General features: G+C 40.1%; 1 protein-coding gene across 2 annotated transcripts; it reads left to right on the top strand.

Annotated features, from left to right (window-relative positions):
• Positions 1–1,231: 1,231 nt before the first annotated feature.
• On the top strand, positions 1,232–20,477 carry UBE2D3 (ubiquitin conjugating enzyme E2 D3; the record flags this gene model as incomplete). Of its 2 annotated transcripts, none has more annotated exons than XM_084252453.1 (7): positions 1,232–1,255; positions 12,929–12,992; positions 13,086–13,117; positions 15,232–15,309; positions 16,262–16,367; positions 18,439–18,532; positions 20,432–20,477. In XM_084252453.1, 7 exons carry the CDS (start codon positions 1,232–1,234, stop codon positions 20,475–20,477), a joined length of 444 nt encoding a protein of 147 aa, XP_084108579.1. The 2 variants fall into 2 exon arrangements, with proteins under 2 accessions (XP_084108579.1, XP_084108578.1); XM_084252452.1 differs by lacking the exon at positions 20,432–20,477 and adding an exon at positions 18,954–19,002.
• Between the last annotated feature and the right edge of the window lie 745 nt (positions 20,478–21,222).

Here is a 21,222-nt window from a genome sequence, read left to right as displayed (position 1 = left end):
CAGCCCTCGGGGCGGCGCTCCGCCGGGCCCCGCGGCCTCTCGCGAGAACCTGCGGGCTGGGGGCGGGCCCCTATCAGGAAGAGCGCACAAAACTGCCCTTAAGTCATTGCAGAGCCACAGCGCCTGTGAGCCAGCACGAGGTTCTCGCGAGATCCGCCTCCTCAAGCCCAAGTGAGGAAACGGGGGACGCCGCTGGGAGGGGCGTGGGCTCGGGCGCGCAGCTGCCGCTTCCATTACCTTCCTGCCGTGGTCTCCTTCCGGTTCTCGATGCTTCTCTGAGGCCCGGGGTTTCCGCCGCTCGCCTACCCTTCCCCCAGCCCATGACCCGCCTCCGGCCCCCGCCCTCCCGGTCCAGCCTCCCGTCGGTGTAGCGAGAAGGTGCTGTTCCGCGCGGCCGGAGGGGTGGCGCGGCGGCGGCCGACGCGGGACCGAGCCGCCCTGACGCCGGCCGGGCCGCCTCGCGCCGGCGGCGTTGGCGGACGGATCCGCGGCGGTGAGGCGGCGGGGGGAGGGGCCGCGCGCTGGCAGTAGTTCCGTCAGCGGACATCTTGTGGCGGTGTCGTGCGCGTGAGCCCCGTCGGGCCGGGGAGGCACCAGAGCCGCGCGGGAGGAGGCCGAGGCCGCAGCGTGGGGAGGCCCCGGCCCGCTGTACGCGTGGGTGGGGTCGGCGGGCGGGCGGGGGGCGGCCGGCCGGCCCGCGGCGCGGACGCCCGGCGGGCGGCGGAGGGTGGGGAGGGGAGCCGGGCCGGCGGCTCCCGCCCGGGAGGGGCGCGTCCGCGCGGGCCGGGCGCGCGGGCGGGTGGGCGCCGGCAGCGGCGCGGACGGTGGCGGCCGGCCCCGGAGCTCCGGCCGCGGGCCCGCCGCGCGGTGGCTGGCCCGGCCGGCCGCCGGCCTCCCCTCCCCCCGCCTTTCTTCCCGGTGACGCGGGCGCCGCGCCGGCTAGGCCCGGCTCCTCCTCCGCGGCCCCGCACCCACTCGCCCGCTGCGCGGCCGGCGCTCGAGCTCCCCGCCGGCCGAGCGCCCGCCGCCCTCGGGGGCCCGGCCGCCGCCGCCGAGTCCGCGGGCCCGGGGCCCGGCGAGCGCTGACCTGCCCCGTTTCTGCACCAGGCGCCTGTGTCTGGCGGAGCCGGTGCGAGACGGAGAGACGACCCTGCCCGAGCCCGGAGAATCCAGAGCGGGCCGGACCTTCGGGAGCAGCCGCGAGTGAGGAGCCGGACGAGCAGCACAGACCATGGCGCTGAAACGGATTAATAAGGTGCCCGCCGGGCGGGGCCGGGGCGGGCGCGTCGCCTCTCCGGGGGCGGCCGGGCGCTCGCGGGGTGGCCGGGCCCGCGGGTGTCCGGGCCGGGTCTTGGGGCCCGAAAGCTTACTTAGTCGTGAGGCCCGGGGTCCCGGCCTTGCAGGGGCTAGAAGGAAGGAGCCGCGAGAGGGGCGAGGAACTCGAGCCCCGGCGGGGCTCCAACTTTTTTCGGGGCCGGGCGCAGTGTCCGGGCGGCCGTGTGAATGGGCAGAGGCGGACCGGGGTCGGGAGAGGCGCCGGCGCCGCGGGCGTGTTGGGGCGGGCGGGTCCCCCGGCTGTTAGAGGCCGGCCGGGAGCCGCCGGGAAGCCCGGAAGCGCCCTCTTCCCGGCCCGCGGGAAGGTGCGGGGGCAGGGAGGGGGCTGGGGCTACCTGTTCGTGCCCGAGCCCACTTGACAACAACCTTCCGGGAAGAGGGTTTCGCCACTTCAGACGTGGTTTGGTACTAAGTTATCGATCTAAATTGAAAGAAGGTAGGATTTTTCGGGGCTTGGGTGAGCGGAACCTCCACCTCCGGTGGTTTCGTCTCATTTTCTTGCTCCAACTTCTACCCTGCATTTTAAGATGGCGGCTGCTTTAACTGGTTCAGGCTCTTTCCGGCATCTCCTTTCGTAACAAGATGAAACAATATTCTTTGTTAAATGTTAACTTTCACATCGGGTTGTAGCTGCTCTCAGACCTCCTGCTCTAACTAAGACCTGTATTCAAGCTCTGACTGTATTTCCCGTTTTTGTAACTTGTGTATGTGTGGGGTGTTTGGTTCTTGCACAATCGGAGGAGGGTGGAGTATTTACAGCTAACTTGAACAAAAATGTCGTGGAATAAAAAGTAGGCCTTACTAAAACTAGGCGACAGGAGTTTCTGGGTTAGAAACTTGGGTTTGATAGTTTGGGGTTTTTGTTTGTTTTCTTTTAACTTGAAGGAATAACAAGCGCTTGCTTTTCTTAAAGTGGACTTGATACTGCTTAATTTTATATTTAATGTGTGACTTTGAAGTTTATTTGGCAAAATTGACATTTTATGACAGGTGATGGTTTAGATTTTTATTCAGTGTATTGCTGCTGAAAATCTTAAATCTTGTTTTAGGCCATTGCGTTGTCATTGCCAGTTTATGTGAAATACAAACTTAAATCTTTGTGTTTTTGAGACCAAGGATTGCTTGAAGCAAAAAGGATTATGTAAACACTTGGAAGGCTGGCAACACATTAGAGAAGCAGTTACGTTTTCCAGTCTGCTTAATAAGGAGACCATAACGTTTGGCACAATCAAAACTTTACACTGTGGGAATTAATTTAGCCAACTAAGATGTGGAGTAATTTCTGATCCGTAGCTTTTTGTGTCTGTGAAACAGCACACTTTAAAGGAAGGTGTCACTGTTTTGGGGTTTTGTTTTTTGTTTTTTTCCCCTTTTGCAGGGACTACCCAGCTGTTGTAACACCACTTAAACGATTTCAAAGTTGTAGAGGCAATATAATGGTTAAAAGTGTGAAGTTTGGCGCATAAATGCTCCAGATAGAATTATAGAATTGGGCAAGTATCTGTGTTCCCTTACTTATAAAATGAGTAGTTGTTACATACGAGCAATAAATGGTTGGGTGCTTAATATGTGCCAGGCACTATTATAGACACTAGGGATGCAACAGTGAACAAATTTCAGATTCCTAGATTGTTTTTTAAAGGATTAGATTGGTAAATTTGTGGCTTTGAACAGATCCTTGGCACATGGCACTCACTATTACTACCTATATGTTAATGTCCCTGTTTTCACTTCAAAATGTTAAGGAACTTTGGCTTTTAGTCTAGTACTTTTTCATACCAGACTGTCTCTTGTCGTAAATACTAAGATTTGTATAATATAAAAAATGACATAACACTTTCCAAACTGGAAAAAGCACTGTTTGTGTAGGACATTGTTGAAGCAACATATAGAAAAATTTTTACCTACGTGTAGTTTGTTTTATAGCTATTGCTGTCAGAATCATGGAATGAGAGTTTAAAAAAAAAAAAAAGTTCTAAATCATTTCATTAAGTGGACAACCAGGATAGGTAATTTACTTTTAGGCAGCAGTTCTAGAAATACAGGGTCAAGTAGGCATTGATGTTAGTGTGGTATTTCTTACATCATATATGTATTTACTTTGAAATTATTGTCTGAAGCCCCCAAATTCCAAATACTAAGATGTATCTGTATTCCTCACTGGTATTTTATTGAAATGTGCTTATTGTTGGAATATTCTTAACCATTAATGTGTTTTGGTGAAGCCTTGAATTTTTTTTTTTCCTAAAATATTTCCTACACCTAGTAGCTTTATCAGTCTTACTTGGGTTTTTTGGGTACCTTTTAGGTGGCGGATGGTGCTGTAGGGCCATTTGTTAAGAAGAATTTTTTAAAAACCAGGAATTCCTAAGTTGATCGGCAGTGGTTGGGGGCTTTAGGCAATTTTACTCTCCACATTAAGCAAAATGACTGCAATGCATGTATTTTGGGAAACTTTACAATGCATAAAATACAGTGTGAACCAAGCCTGAAAGAATAGCTCTCTGCTTTGTGTTTGCATTGTGTCAGTACTGTTTGAAGTACTGATAAATACATTTAACCTTTCAACTACCTGAAGAAGTGGGTACAGCTTTCCCCATTTTGAGATGATAAAACTGAGCCACAAAGGTTTCAGAAGCCACTAGGGTCGTGCTAGCCTGGGGCTGGGAGTGGAACCTAGGAAGTTGGGCTCCGCAGCATGTGCTCTTAATCACTATGCTGTTGGTCAACCTCTTTAGTTTTTGGTATTCAAAAGGTTTTTTGCGCATAACATTCTGTGCCTAATAATAGCTCTGATTTGGCATCTAAGTACCAAATACTGTTTTTAAGCACTTTGAATCGTCGCCACCCGTACACAATGATGCTCTTATTTTTCCACTTTAAACATGAGGAAAGAGGCACAGAGAGATTAAATGCATCGCCTGTAGTCACATAGCAGTAGAAGACTGACACTCGGAGTCTTCCTCACGAGCGTGAGTTCTTACACTCCTAAACTCTACTGCTCTTTTGAACCATTTCAGTTCCACTTGTAGCTTGGTGAGTGATTAGATTTGTGCCTGAATCGGCTTCTCTCTTCTCCCATTTAAGTGATTGGGTTTTAACTCTACTTCTTAGGTTATAGCTGAAATAAGCTAACAAACATTTCAAAGATAAGGGTGAATTTTTTTTCCTTCATCTTTTCAGGAAAACTAAGTAGAGATGTTTCCATGCCAATTAATTAGGGATGTCTTAAAGTAGACAAGGACCCAGATCAGTCTATAGGCTAGACGTACATACTGTATCTTGTGTTTGTGTGTTTTTAAGATTTTCATTGTTTTGTCTATATAGCTAATATACTTTGTGGGACATTTGTGTGACTGAGGGATGTGATCATATAATGACCTCAGTATTTGAATAAGGGTGACTGACTAGCTTTGATATATTTTACATTTTGCTTCATTATGCTTACCTGCAGTGTTAATTCTCTTTTTTTATTTCTGCAAATACAAAGTTGAGTACTATTGCTAGCAGTGGGGGAAAATAATATCAGTAGCTACCTGTCGCTAGATTATACATTAGCTCCAAGATACAGTCAATTCCTGAGAATTTTCCGCAAGCTTTTAGCGGTAAAGATCCCTTGCTATTAAAGAAAAGACACTAGGTTCCTTATCCTGAGCTTAAAATGTTTCAGATTACTTTATGAAATCCTAGGCTGACTTTAGCATTCAGTTAGATTATGTTATTGTGAATGAGGGGTTTGACAGGCATTGCATTTGTACAGCCTAGTGTTTAGCAGGGTTTTTAAAGAATATGGGTACAGGGGGTCTTATTAAACTTGAGTAATTTTCTCTGGGAACAGGCATAATTTTGCAGTATCCCCTAGGTGATTCCGAAGTCTCTCCCTGGTTAAGAGCCACAGACATAGGAGATAGTCATTTATTAGGCCTTACTCTGTATAGCACAGTAGTCTAGTCCCGAGGGATGAAAAGTAAGGAAGGAGGCCTGTCGTTACCCAAAAGAATTTCTGATTTGAGTAGAGGAGACTTGCATATGAACACATGAATGGGTGTGTCACCTCGTGCAACTCAATACTATAAATCAGGGGAAGCACTTTTTTAAAAGAAATTAAGGAGAAACTATTCAAATAACTATATTCAATTGCCTTTATCCATTACAAGCCAGTATTTTGGAGTGACTAAAATGAAATGATTATCATTCTTTCACTGAGTATTTTGAATTCTTGATCAGGTTTCACTAACATAGTAGAGATCTTGGTTCAAAATTAAGTAGTATTAAGAATTGGGTGTGTTTGCTGTGTATCCTAATAGCCAATTTGCTAGATAAGATTTATTCTTAAAAATACACTCCCCGTTATGGGGTGGGGGGTGGCGCGCCAGTAAAATATTTTGTGCTTTACCTAAACACTGGAATTTTTTTTTTTGACATCTGATTTTTAGCTCCAACCAACACTTTGAACATAACCTTGTATCATTGAGAAGCTTTCAGCTAACTTTTTTTTTTTTTAAGCATTTTTGTGGGGTTTTTTGTTGTTTTTTTTGTTTTTTGTTTTTTTAATATTTATTTATACAAGCACTGGGTACAGTCAGAAGCGGGAGGGTGAGAGAATTCACCAGAGCCAGAGTGGGGAGCAGAGCAGGCAGAAGGACCGAAGGACACTGCTGAGGGGAGCAGCGGGCGGCAGGAGAGGTCTGCGCGCCATGTGGGACCCTCCTCCGGTGGCTGGGGAGCAGCGGGGAATCGAACCAGCGCTGCAGAGGCCCTGGGCAGCTTCACAGCCCAGCGCTCAACCGCTGTGCCACCAGGGAGGCCCTCAGCTAACTTCTTGCAGTTAATAACTGAATTTGTCATATTTAATCCTTAGGTTTCAGTTAAGATTTGACTTCTGTTTTGCTTATTAATATTCAAGCGTTCTTGTGATTTCAGCCACTGGATTCAGTAGATTTTTGTTTTTAATATCTAAAATGTTTGCTTTCACGATCAAGATTTAATCTCATTTTGGCTTTCTGTCTTTACCAATTTAGACAATGTTTGTGTTTTTGAATAATCTTAAATTATTTGTCTAATGGTGGTCCAAAGAAAGAAAATTGTAGTGTTACTCATTCAAGCTATTTGTTGTACCTGTCTAATGAACAAGCATACTTGTCTTGCCTATAATTACAGCTAAACAGGAAGTAAATATCTTGTCGATGATGTAATGACATGTGTTGTGTAGCACTTAACCTCTTAATCTTTAAGGTAAAAGAAACATTGGGTTACTCTCAAATCTCATACTTACTATTCTTACATTTTTTAGTGTTCTTAAATTCTGTATCTACTGTTGTATGAAAATTTTCAGATTTCAAAATCTTTTTGCCAAACTTTCTTTTGAAATAACTTTTGGTAAACAAATTTCTGAGATATTTTGTTTTCCTTGCCATTTGTGTCTACATAAGGCATATAGAAATTTCACATAAGGGCAGTAAAAATTTTGTTTGCTTCATCATAAACCTTGATATTTATAATAACTAGCACTGTTGTCTGCCTAGATTGTACAATTAGCAATACTGCGTTTTAAGTTCTATGGTGTTCTGAGTACACACCTACCTTTATATTTTACGAAGGCTTCTTGAGCCTGGTTCCTACCTCAAATTTTCTTAGAAGGGTTTCATTCTCCATGCCCTTGTTCATACAGCCCCCCAAGGTAGTATTTCATATTGGTCAGTTTAGGTTTCAGAGGCAAGGGCTGTCATTACGGAGCTAATTAAGATCATCATACAAATCTTCAACTCAAGTACAAGTTTTGTAAGGAACAGAGCAGCAAAAATACAAATAATTGCACATAAAAGCTTTTCGAACAGGGTCTCTAGGCTTTTTTTGTGTGTTTTTGCTTACAGCTAAACTGTTCAGGAGATCCTGTGTCCACTGAAGATCAAAGAGAAGATCTTCCTTGAACTATCTAATAGTCTTATGAGTCCCCAGAAAGGAATAGTCAAACCGCTTATTCTTCAGTCACATGCCTCCAAATGAGAACACAGTTTGTACCTGTTGATTGGCTTTAATTCTGTCCCTAAAACCTGCGAAATTTTTGGACTTTAATGTCATTTCATAAGGTGAAAACAAAGGGCAAAATTATTTTGGGAAATTGTTTAAGTAGGTGATTCAATGGAAATTGATCTCCAGTCCTGGTTCCTTTTACTGTGGGAGAGATGATTGTATTCTCCATTGACTTTCATTTATTGGCTATGTAACCTGAAATGGAGGTGGTCATATGCAGATTAACAGTGGATTATGACTGGAGGAACTGATCCTAAGAAAGCATCAGTTTTCTGTATCTTAGACTGACTTCTCAAGTTGTCTGGTAGATGGCCTCCTTTGGTAGCCTACGCATCCTGAAGCTCCGTGTGTCCTACCCGCAAACTCGTCTTACCTTTCTCCTAGTAAAAGGGAGATCCGGGGGTTCCCATGCGGGAACAGAAAGGGTGAGCTGCTCCATGTTGCACGTCTTTCTTCATCCCCGTAACTTAGTTCATATGCTTTTCTTTTCTGAATGACTGTCACAGGCAACTCGCGTACTCCCCTGCTAGTCTGTCCTTTATAGTAGATGTTAACTACCAAGTGGGTATACAGACACATGGGTGTTTTTAGGATATGACTTAATTTTAAAAAAAAAAAAAAACATAACCTTTGCAGTAGACTTTGCCAAAATTACAGATTCTTAAAATAACCAGCCCTGATTAACCTTTTCTAGCACATCTGCTCACTTACCTATGCCAAGTTGTGTTTCTTATACCAACCCATAAGCAGATGTATACAGCCTGTGAGCCTTCACACCCCTGTGAGTTTCTTAGGGTGCTTATTTATTTCTTCATCACAATACAGCTCAAATGTCACTATTTTAAACCCAAGCAAGGCCAGTGTTTACCTTTTCAGGGTTCACAAACTTTTCGAATGTTTTCATTTTAACCACTTAACGTGGCTGTAATGTGATTTTTTTTGTTTATGTAGTGTGCCTACTTTTATTTGGTCAATCTTTTGGAAGAAGCATTCACGTATTATCTTGGTATTTTCACACCTACCATGCTTCATGCCAAAAGGGTAGTCTCCATATGAATAAATGGATGTTTTGGTGATGAAACTTTGAGAAATGAATGTAAATTAATCTCTCATTTCTGTAATTAGATTGTAAGTCAGACATTTCCTTAGTTAGGATATATGACTTCTTGCTCTGGTTTAATTCTGAGACTTTTGCTTCATTAAGCTTTGTTATGTTGAATTGTCTTTGTCAGCAAGACCTCAAGCCTGGCTTTTTTTTTTCTTTTTAGGTGCAGTAAAATTTGTATAATTGGTAATGTGCCCCCACCCAGTAGCACTCTCCTCAGGATGGGTCTCTCCTTAACTGTTTATTTTTTTGGTTTTGTCCCTCTTGGATTTATTGGAAGGAAAATGGGGTCTTACAATCAAAAGAATAGCTGTAGCAAGGGTGTGGAGCCAGCTAGAAACTGAATAGCGCATTCGTATTGCAAAGTCAGCTCTGAGTTATCTGTGCCACCCAACTTTGTCTCCTTTGGATTCACCATGTAGTTTCAGGGCACATGCCAAAAGCTCTGGGTCATATCCTTAAAGCTCATTAGAGAAGTTGGAAAAATCTTGGGCAAGAATGAACACAGACTGAAATGGTCAAGGCTATTTTCTGACCTAAGTTAATCACTGAGGCTGAAGGAACAAAATTCTATGATGAACATTATCTGAGTAATTGGTTAATGGTAGTTTGAAAATTACCCAGCACTATAGCCATATTTGGAATGAGAGAAAAACATTCACATGAAAGGTGGGATAAGGTGTTTTTGTGGTAGGCAAAAATGTGTTACATTGAGGTTATATGGAGAACTGACCCCATTTTTTTCACTTTGCTAAGATATTGTATTTTGTTTGCTTATGGATGAGTATAATGAAATCAGAATTATTTAGTATCTTAGGAGGTAAATACTAGTATGTGATTTAAAACATCTGTTTTAATCCTTTAGCTTAAGTCTTTCTTCAGTGTTGAATTTAAAGTATATGTTCATATAATTGGACAAATTTCAGGTGTTGATTATTACTTAGAAGATGCGTTGGTCATGGAAAATGAGGCATTTAGAAATTAACTGAAAGTAGTAAGACCCTGAAATTCATTGCTAACTAGGTGAAGATCATATGTTCACTCCAAAGGATTGGTAATGCAAGCTTATATAAAGGCGTGGTGATTCATAAGTCATTGTGCACAAATACTCATTTCTTCTCTAAGAAATATTACATTGTTCCTAATGAAAATATGTAAGTTTTTTTAAGACTTTTTAAGATTTATTTTTATTTATTTATACAAGCACTGGGTACAGTCAGAAGCTCGGGAGGGTGAGAGAATTCACCAGAGCGGGGAGCAGAGCAGGCAGAAGGACTGAAGTACACTGCTGAGGGGAGCAGCAGGCAGGGCAGGAGAGGTCTGCGCGCCATGTGGGACCCTGGCCCGGTGGCCGGGGATCGAACCGGCGCTTCAGAGGCTGCGGGCAGCTTCGCAACCCAGCGCTCAACCGCTGTGCCACCGGGGAGGCTCAAAATACGTAAGTTTTGAGTGAGGTGTTGATATATTCTAGGTCAGCTTTACCAGTTCCTAAACTATTAATAATGAAATCGTTTCAATATTGTTGGGCATTTTTTAAGACCTGCCATCATTATATTCGTTTTTATTTAATAAAAACAACCATGAGATATTTTTCTTCAAGGATTTTAGTTTAATCTATTACATTCAAATTTGTTTATTAAGTAGGTAATATGTGGTGGGTAGGTCAATGTAAGAAGCTTGGACATAAGAAAATATTTTGGGAATATTTGAATTCAAGTCCTTAGAGACTTTTTCTAGAGAATCACCTGAAATTGTAATTTCTGTAATTAAAAAATGGTGAAATAAGAGTAATTTCATGTGCCAACCTAATGGCGTGTTTTCTTTAAAATCCTATTCACAAATAAATGCTCCTCAAATTTGCTGACCTTGTGTTACTAATGTATTGTTAATAGCATGATTTAAATTGCTAGGCAGCTGTGTTACAGACAGATGCCTATGGGTTTATCATATGGGCTGGAAATGTAAGTGAGCTAAGGTTAATGGCATGTAGCCTGTTCATGACACAGTTGTTTTAGAGGTGAGGAAATACGTCTCGAAATAGTGTCTAAATTAAAAATGAGACTACAAACTCCTACAATTTTGGCTGAGGTGCGTATCTATCTGTACTTATGACATATTTTGGCTTTTGAATTGCATGCATAAATTTGTATTTGGGGTTTTTTTGTTGTTGTTGTTTTTTAATATACAAGAGCTGGGGTACAGGCCAGATGTGCGGGAGAGTGAGAGGATTCACCAGAGACAGAGCAAGGAACAGAACAGGCAGATGGACTAAAATATACTGCCTAGGGGAGCAGCGGGCTAGACTGGCGCGGTCTGCTGCGCCACGTGGGTTGCTCCAAGGCTGGTGGGGATCTAACCTGCAGTGCAGAGGCTGCTGATAGCTTCACAGTGCTGTGCTCAACCGCCTGCGCTACCAGGGAGGCCCCTGCATTTGGGTTTTAATAGCACTTTTGAAAAGTCAGACCATGATCCTTTGTTTTGTGGGGAAAGGGTTCTAGTTTTTAATCCTTAACGTGAATTATTTGGATTTCTACCCCTTATGAATGAGGGACTTAAGAGTACATAAAGTAGCTACTAGCTTGTCTTTTGCAGGAGTGGAGGGTGTTAAATAGAACTTATTATATAAGCTTTAGAACATGGGGATGTTTTCTGTTTATATCATTTAGATTGCCCTTGATTCTTGAGATGAAGTGGATATTAAAGCAGATTGCCATTACAATAAATAAAAGTTGGGTCTGTCATGGGATGCAGATAATTGCTGTATGAGACTTGATGTATGGTCCATGAGAAGTCATTTGCTCACTAATGAGTAGTTGGTTAATTCAACTTGCCATAATATTTTTTCCCTCATGATAGTTTTTTTTTATTTTTTAAAGATTTATTTATTTATACAAGCACTGGGTACAGTCGGAAGCACGGGAGGGTGAGAGAATTCACCAGAGCCGGGAACAGAACAGGCAGACTGACGAAATACACTGCTGAGGGATGCTGCAGGCGCTGCAGGAGAGGTCTGCGCCCCATGTGGGACCCTCGCCTGCAGCCAGGGATCAAACCTGCGCTGCAGAGGCTGCGGGCAGCTTCGCAGCCCAGCTCTCAACCGCTGCGCCACCAGGGGAGGCCCTCATGATAGTTTTTAAATAATTGCCTCTAAATTGTTTGCAAGAATTTTTGAAGCTGAAACCATATAGTTTTTAATTAGTTGAAATAAAAATTTGCTATAATTTTTACTGATGAAAAGCAAGTATTTACAGTGAGTTTTCTCTTAAATGTGTTGAGCCATGCAAGTATATTTACATAGGTCACTGAAAAGTCTGAGCTGATCTTTCATCTTAAGATTGTGAATCCTGACATCTCTGGTGTTGGATAACCTTATAAGGAATTGTGGTATGATTTTTCAGAAGTAAATTGGCAGAATGTATCAGTGGAATTCTCCCCCAATTTTATGACATACTGACCTGTATTAGTGTTAGATGTAGAACATGGTTTTGATATATATGTGTGTGCATTGTGAAATTATTACAAGGGCAATTATACTGCATAGACTTTTTTAATGTAGTGAATCTAGGCTAACTATTGTTCCTTTGGCCATTTTTTGAAGTGTATTTTGAACATACAGTAGAGGCAAATATTCTAGTTAGCTCCCTACGTCTTGTATATTCCCCTTTTCTTAGGGACCCGTTATTATCTCATGGTTCTGTAAATTTCTAGTCTAGGGATTTGTATATGTTGGCATATATAGCTATAACTATATCATAAGCTTTTTGTAACTGTTTTCTCAGTGTGCAGGTACTTCTTAGGTCCAATCATAGAAAGGCTCAGTACATACTTGATGGAAATAGAAGGTCAGATATAATTGGAGAAGCTGCATGTTTTGCTAAGGGCAAACTTGGCTACCTAAAAAGGTAGGTTCTAACAGAGTTGTCATTTTGTTCAACATTGAATAAAGACTAGGTTGAGTTGAGGGAATAAGGAGACCAAGCCAAAAAAGGAATCCAGCTCCATGAGATTTTTCAAGCAGAAAAAAACGCGTGGTGCAGAAAGAGCAGAGTTTAAAAGATAGCGGAAACAAGAGCCTCTGAGATGGTGTGAAAGGTCACCAATAATATACATGTTTGGGGACTACTTTATTTGAATTCTTAGCTATAAGCTCCTTCAGTTTATAGCAGAACAGTTTTCTCCTTTCTAATCAAGTTTCATGGCACAGTGCATATATACGTTCATGTATCCAAGCCAAGGTCATTGTCTCAGTGTGTGCCTATAGAACAATTGTTCCTGCCATGTCCCAGAAATGGACTGGGGCTGCTTATATTTTTCATCTCATAATGGAATATATTGTTATGTGAGTTGTTATATGTTCCTTAAAGGGGTGAAAATAACCGGAAGCAGTTGACTCTCTTCGCTTGCTTGTGTTTTCTGTTAAGGTGACATGACCCATCATTTTTTGTCTTGGTGTAGGAACTTAGTGATTTGGCCCGTGATCCTCCAGCACAATGTTCTGCAGGTCCAGTGGGGGATGATAGTAAGTAACTTCCAAGTTGATTTTTATGGTAATTCCAAAAAGCTTGTACATTTTTAGGTAATAACAATTCTCCTTTCCCCCCTCCCCCTCTAGTGTTTCATTGGCAAGCCACAATTATGGGACCTGTAAGTATTAAATTGTTTTAATTTTTGGTTTTCATTGAAAATCCAGGACTGATACAGTTGTAATTTTTTGCTTGTTCTCTTTTGTTACATGGTGATTCTGTTTTGGATATGCTATAGTTGTACTTTTAAAGAAACAATGAGTTAAGTCATGCATCACCTATAGTTTGTGTGTTCTAGAGCATAACATCCCTGTGACTTACTATGTTGGGTTTTGTTTTGTTTTTTAATAGAGATAATACGGATTTTGGAATTACTTGGAGAACTATTTAAACTAACTACCACTAATTTGTAATTTAGCTATAGATACTTTATCTGTAAATATGACCTTTAGGCAACTTAAAGAAATAAGCTACAAACACCATTTGCGCCAAAATAGTTTGTCCATAGGCCTTGATTTTATTGGTCGAAGCTATCTTTTCAACTTAATGTTAAATGTATTAGCTTTTTTTTTTTTTTTTTTTTTTTGGATACAGGAAAACTTTTTAATGAAATTCCAAATAGGGGGAGTGCAAGAAATTACCAAGTAGGGGAAAGAGACAGAAGAAAGGGAATGTGGGAAACACTTATTTTTGTGTAGTAAAGAGTGTGTTCTGGAAAAAGGGTGGAAAATGAGACTAACTGGGTTGGTAGGAACCAGATTGATACTGGATTACCTGTTTGTGTAGGGGTTTATCTTTAAAGTTGTGCTAGATTTCAAGCAGGGGAGGTAACTTACCCTTTCAAAACTACTTCAGCATGAGGGTTAGAGGGATAAATTGGAGGTACAGGTCAGAGTAAAAGCAAGAATACCCATAGTAATCTATTGCCATAGTGTGAGCAAAAGACACGAAAGGTTTGTAGTTAGTAGTGGCAGTGGGCTTGAAGGAGAAGATAGCATGTTGTCGTTTCAGAAGAGATTGTAAAGATCTTTAAATTTCTTAAAACTACTCTTGACTTTGAGGAGATGAGAATTCAGAACAGTGTCAGTTTTGGGGGTAGCATATTTTGATTGCCTCCTGATCCATTGTTTTAACCTGTTCTTTCTGACTTGGTGGAATTTTGGTGTTGAATTGTAACATTGAAATACTTTCCATAAATTCTCTTTTTGAACAAGTGAAATGAAATTGGATTTTTGCCTAAATTTCATCATAGACTGCCTTTATTAAGAAGCAGGTGTATTATTTGATGAGCGTGAAAGCTTAAACAGAACTTTTAGAATTGTGTCTTAATAGAAACTTTCATATATAGGCTTACCCTTAAATTGCAGTTAGTACACAGTAGAAACTTAAGTCTTTAGTATTAGCCTATGTTATAAAACTTTCCTGGAATTAGTTAAATGTGACATCTAGCTAGTCGTTTCTTTACAGGCACTGTATAGTATGTATTTACTAAAGATTTCTTTACTGTATAGTATGTATTTACTAAAGATTTCTTTAGTATAATGAGCAGAACAGCAAAGGAGAAAGTTTAATGCTGTAGCTTGAAAACTTTTATTTTCTATTGAAGTAGAAAAGCATACATGCCATGTTTTCCAATTCTTGTACTCCTGTCTGTTGATTTGCTGTGGAGAGTTTGGTATACTTTCGAAAGAAAAAACTTTCATGTTTCTAAAGTGGGAATTTTGAGGAGCCAGTTGGAATTCAACTTTGCTTAAAACTACTACTTTGTGTTCTTTTGCTCCTATTGAAGGTAGTTCCATGTCACCTATAATAGCTGACATTTTTGTTTGCCAGAGTGGCAATGTACACTTACATGGTTATCATTAAAAGAAATTCTACAAATGTAGCATTTATTTTCAGATTATATTTTCAGTTTGATACATAGTAGTTTGTATAGATTTACAGTTAAGTATACTTCTGTGACAATCAGGATCTAGAATATTTGTGTTTCTGGATAATTTTTCCTAAAATTTCTTAGGCAGAATGGGATCTAAGTGAATTAGATTGGTTTGTTGTAAAGTTTGATAGTTTTTCCAGTAATACTAACTGAATAAGTGGGATAATTTAGACTCTTAGCATGCCATCAGAGGTAATTTTGGTTCATATTAGAGAAATGCTTAGAATATAGAGATGTTATGGATTACTTAGCAATAATTTCTTAAATATCAAGAGTTAAGCATATTTTTCTGTTCACAGAATGACAGCCCATATCAAGGCGGTGTATTCTTTTTGACAATTCATTTTCCTACAGATTACCCCTTCAAGCCACCTAAGGCAAGTATTTTACCCCCAAGATCGGTTAGTATAAATTTATATTTTATTTCAGAGAAGAAATAGAGCATTCTTAGAAATTAAGGTTCTGGATAATTAAGACTAAATGGGTGTGTATATATAGTGAGTGAGAATAACTCTATGTTGTGTGTTGTTGTTGTGTGTCTGTGTGTGTGTGTAGAAGTGAGTCACTAATAGAAAATGTTGACTCCTAACCTTTCATTACAGCTAGACCTGAATCTGAACTTTGAACGTGGAGATAAGAATTGCCTTATCAATGTTGCAAGTCTCAAATACACTATACAGATGATTTTTTTTTTTTTTTTTAGTGTCATACTGTATTTGTGATATTGAGGTTTGAGTTTCCTTGTGTAATTGATTAAGTCTCAAAACAGAGTTGTCTGATATACTGAGGTGGCTTTTTATAGGTATTGAAAGCATATATTCCTTGACTTTAGCACCATTAGCATGAATTCAACCAGTATGAGTAACTGTTCAAGATAATATGTCTGGGATACTCATTCATATTTTACATACAGTAGAAATGTGGGCTCAGATACCTTTGTAATCTGGTAACTGAAATAGAGCTGTTCTGTACTTTGTAGTTACATTCACAAGTTCCAGTCTTTTTTAATGAATATTAAATACCCTTCATATTACTGTTTGACACTCCTGACAACAAGGTAGGACCAAAGTTCAGAACATCCTGCCATGTTGAATAAAATTTTTGCTCCACAGTCGTCTGGTCATTTTAATTACAAAGGGAGTCCCTTAAGGTATCTTGGAATATAAAAACCTGTTTCTGTAACTTTCATCTTTTATGTACATAAATTAGGGTTTAGCTTAATTTTTTTAAATTATGACAATAGTAAGCTTTCCTAAAAGTCTCCTGTTTAAGTTAAGGATGTTTGTTTTTATTTCAGGAAAATACCTAAAAGTTTGTTATCTATTTTAGGTTGCATTTACAACAAGAATTTATCATCCAAATATTAACAGTAATGGCAGCATTTGTCTCGATATTCTAAGATCACAGTGGTCTCCTGCTTTAACTATTTCTAAAGGTAAAAATATGTGTAGAGAAATAAGAAACTTGAGCTGGGCTGACATCTGGATTTTTCTATCAACTTTTTGGTGAGAGGTGGGCAAGGAATAGACACAGTGCCCTTTTTGCTCTTTTTGGCAGTTTTGAAAGATTTTGTGGGGTAAAAATTTTTAAAATTTAAGAAAACATTTGTGGGAAGTTAAAATTCAGATTAGGGAGGGGAGATTATTTGTAAATAATAGCAAATTTTGTTTTAATAGATCTTGGTATTTGTACCCCCAAGCCACTTGTGCATCTCGCTATCTTCCTTGATGTCTTTTAACAAAAACGGTATGCCTAAAGTTAATAGAGCTTTTAAATCTCGGGGTTTCCATTATAGGAAAATTCTGGTTTCTTTTTTCTTTTGTTTTTAATGAAAAGCCTGTTTTAAAAACCTTAGTTAGCTGTGTGATCATGGTGGGATTTCTACCGAAATACTGTCTAAGGGAGTTTCAGAAAGGTCTCTAGATAAGTTCTGCTCTTGTACTTTTACTGTGGAGCCTTGTATAACATCTGTAGTTGGTTGTCCACCCCCAAAATGACTGTCTTGGATGGTGATGAAGTGTGTCTACATCACTTTCTCATGGTTCAATAGTTTAAAAATAGCTAGCTCTGAGCACTCTCTTTTTCTGCCTGAATACTTCGTGCAGCATTCCGCAAATTGTTTCTTGGAATTAGAATATTTTACCAAAAAGTGTTCTATGCTTTAATGAGCATGGTCCGTGCAAAGGAAAACAGTCCCTTTAAAGACAGGCTATCGGAGCCTCCCCTGTGGTGCAGCGGGTTGAGTGCAGTGCTGTGAAGCTATCTACAGCCTCTGCAGCCGGGGGTTCGATTCCTGGCCAGCCAGGGAGATTCCCACATGGCGTGGCAGACTTCCCATCGTGCCCGCTGCTCCCCTCAGCAGTGCTTTCGATCCGTCTGCCCGTTCTGTTCCCCGCTCTGTCTCTGGTGAATCCTCTCTCCCTCCGGTGCCTCTGGCCTATTCCCAAGCTATTGTATAAATAAAAAGTAAATCTTAAAAAAAAATAATAAAGACAGGCTATCATAAAACTTTTCATAAGCTTGTGCAGTGTGTTTAAATCTCCTAAAGGGGGGGGTCAGTGTAGTGTCTCCCAGACTTTGCTTTGACTAGAATCATATCTGGGTGTAAGGGAAAAAAATAATAATTTTGTGGGTGCTATTATAATTGTCTCGCAATTGTGACATAACTTTAGCTCTATATTATTTACCCTCTTGGCTACATTCCAGTTTCTTTTCAAGTCAATTCGAGGTTTTAATATTCCTAAATACTAGGTTCTACATTTTTATTTTTTACTGTTGGGTAGGAATGAAGTATTATACCAAAAAACTATGTTTTCTGTAAATTTGTTTAGTTTTATATATGCTCCATACACTCTTGGGTTTAAAAGCTATTACAATTTTTTTTTTTATGATATTGGTCTTTATCTTCATCCACAAGTAACAGGACTCCAAACTTTTATATCTTAGAGCTTTGTAGTACCTTGCACTACTGTTAGTCTGGTGGTTAACAGGCATTCAAAATTAATCTGAAAACATGCTCCAGTGCTTGGTATCAACATTTGGGAATTTTTGTGAGGATACCCCATCCCCCCAGGACACGGCAGAAAATGGGTATTTTTTTTTTATTCCAACACCTAGGAATAATAACTGCACAACTTCCCACGTATTCTTAATAAAGCTGTTGTCCCGCGTCATTGTTCTACCACCCTCACCCCCACCCCCAAGAAACTCTAGTTGCTTAAATTATGCCACTTAGCTAATGAAAAAAGTAATAAACTAGTATGGCAACATTTGACTATTTTGTAACTCCTAAGGGTGGCAGCATTTTTATTAGGTAGTCAGTACTAAACTTGGGCCCATTTTTAGCTTCCCTTGTCAGGAGCTTGTTCATGAGTCTTTGTCTCTGAGTCATTAAAACATTAATAAAAATCCTTTGAGGATTGTGGTTTATGATACCTGCTTTTACGTGCTCTTCTGTATTTTCAGATTTCTGATTCTGGCTAACAATCTAATTTGTTTTCTTGCAGTTCTTTTATCCATTTGTTCACTGCTATGTGATCCAAACCCAGATGACCCCCTAGTGCCAGAGATTGCACGGATCTATAAGACAGACAGAGATAAGTAAGTATGTAGTTATTGAAGGAAATTCTATAAAAGGTGGTTTTCTTAATGGTTAGTCTTCTGTAAGTTGTGACAATGCCAAGAAGACTTGACTTACATCTTATTTCTGGTAAGATGATAGTTAAGATGTGTAGAAATCTAGATCTTGAAATGTAGTTTTTCAAGTTACTAGGTTTTAGTTTATGTGACTGTGAATAGCCCCTCTACAGCGTTTTTATTTTTCTTACATGCTCATTATTTTGTCATTTTAATAATTAAGCTTTGGGTAAGAAAGCAAACTTAGCCTCAGTTATGTTTTTGGAAAAAATGCTGGTACTGCTGTAAAATTTGATACAATTTCTCAAATACAATTTTTATGTACAACTTCACCATTATAACTTTGGTTTGTTATAATTAATGCTGAGTGTACTTGTCCAATTAGGTACAATAGGTTAGCGAGAGAGTGGACAGAGAAATACGCTATGTTGTAGGGTAAGAGGATCTGCACTCTGGTGCGCTTACTCATGGTACTGCCAGCACTGAGTGCTGCATGCTTAAAGGCACTGTCTTCACTAACACAAGATCACAGGTGTGGCAGTTTTTTGAAAACTGTACATTTAACTGCTTGATCTCTGTTTAGTGTGAAAGTATACCTCGTAGTTGTTAGTGCTTGAGAGTATTTTTGCATGACAAAGCAGCCTGTAAAGTGTTAGTAAGAAATGGAAATTAATCTTTTCAAGCTATATGATGCTTAAATTTTAAAATTGGTATTTTTTAATTTTAGCAATATTTTAATGGAATGTAGTGATTTAAATTTTGCCAAGAGATGAAAATGTAAGGGGAAAACATTTTCAGCGAAGCCACAGCATCTACACTAAACATTCATTACTGACAAGCATGATTTCAGTGTCAGCTATACTCTTTGGCTCCCTGAATGCTAAATGAACCCTTTGTTTAAAATGCTGGCTTTTTGAGAGCATATGCTTTAATGAGGTAACCATGAATTGGTAGAAAGAACTTACATGTTAGAAAAAGTAGTTGAACCCTGTTTGAAATGAAGCTAGTTGATATTTTTTAAAAGGCAGTTTTATAAACTGCCCTTTGTTGTTTGTGCCCTTTCTTAGTTTTTGTTGGAATAAGTATCCTACAGCATGACTGCTACAGGAAGAAAGTTAACATCAATATCAGTGATCTTCAGCAATAAATAGCATAGCTTGTGTGTGAATTACCTGTTGATCTTTTTGAAAAAAAGATGTCACCAGTTGTACTAGAGATTCCATCCATCAGGTCCCAAGTGGAGCTTCCCTCCAGTCAACGTTTTTTAAAAGTAACACGTGATTTTGAATGACACCCACCACTCGGGACCATCTCCCCTCCTCTTGGAAACTGCTTTCTTCTTGTCACACTTACCCATTCTCTGTTCCAAAATTTCAAAGGCTTTGTTTTATTTTTCTTTTTTGGCCCCAAAGGCATTTCCTGTTCTGATAATACCCAGGGTCAAGTAATTTCTAAGATTCTGAAAAAGTTACTAATTATAGAAATGTCTATAGAAGTACAGAATGTATGTCTATTCTGACAAAAGTCCATGATGAATTGTAAAAGCTTTTTAAATAGTTTGTCACAATGGATACTAATGGGAGGTTTTTTAGTAAAATATGTCTGGTAGAGGAGAGTGAAACGGTCTGATTTTTGTTAGCTTCTGCAAGCTCTGTGCTGCTTTATTAAAATACTACTTTAAAGTGTATTGGAAGCCTAGGGTCCTCATTTCCCATCATGCTTTGAGTTAACAATGTTGTTTCTCCCTTGTTAACTTTGTTCTAATCATAGCCATTAGAGGTGGCTCCATGATGAGCAGGAGGTAAAATAGAAATTCTTCCTCCTTCCTTTTAACTTGTTAAATATCATCTTCTTTATTTACAGGTACAACAGAATATCTCGAGAATGGACTCAGAAGTATGCCATGTGATGCTACCTTACAGTCAGAATAACCTGCATTAGAGCTGGAATAAACTTTAAATTACTGTTCCTTTTTTTGATTTTCTTATCCGGCTGCTCCCCTGTCAGACCTCATCTTTTTTAATTTTATTTTTTGTTTACCTCCCTCCATTCATTCACATGCTCATCTGAGAAGACTTAAGTTCTTCCAGCTTTGGACAATAACTGCTTTTAGAAACTGTAAAGTAGTTACAAGAGAACAGTTGCCCAAGATTCAGAATTTTTTTAAAATGGAGCATGTGTATTATGTGGCCAATGTCTTCACTCTAACTTGGTTATGAGACTAAACCATTCCTCACTGCTCTAACATGCTGAAGAAGCCATCTGAGGGGGGGAGATGGTGGATGCTCAGTGGTCACATCAGAGGAAGAGCATTGTTCTAGCAGCATCCATTCTTGTTTAAACCTTCCACTGTTAGAGATTTGAGGTTACATGATATACTTTCTGCTCATAACTGATGTGGCTGGAGAATTGGTATTGAATTTATAGCATCAGCAGAACAGAAAATGTGATGTATTTTATGCATGTCAATAAAGGAATGACCTGTTCTTGTTCTACAGAGAATGGAAATTGGAAGTCAAACACCCTTTGTATTCCAAAATAGGGTCTCAAAACATTTTGTAATTTTCATTTAAATTGTTAGGAGGCTTGGAGCTATTAGTTAATCTATCTTCCAATACACTGTTTAATATAGCACTGAATAAATGATGCAAGTT

The sequence above is a fragment of the Talpa europaea genome (genome assembly GCF_964194135.1).
Source record: "Talpa europaea genome assembly, chromosome: 13".
NCBI lineage: Eukaryota > Metazoa > Chordata > Mammalia > Eulipotyphla > Talpidae > Talpa > Talpa europaea.
This window is presented reverse-complemented; position numbering and strand designations above follow the sequence as displayed.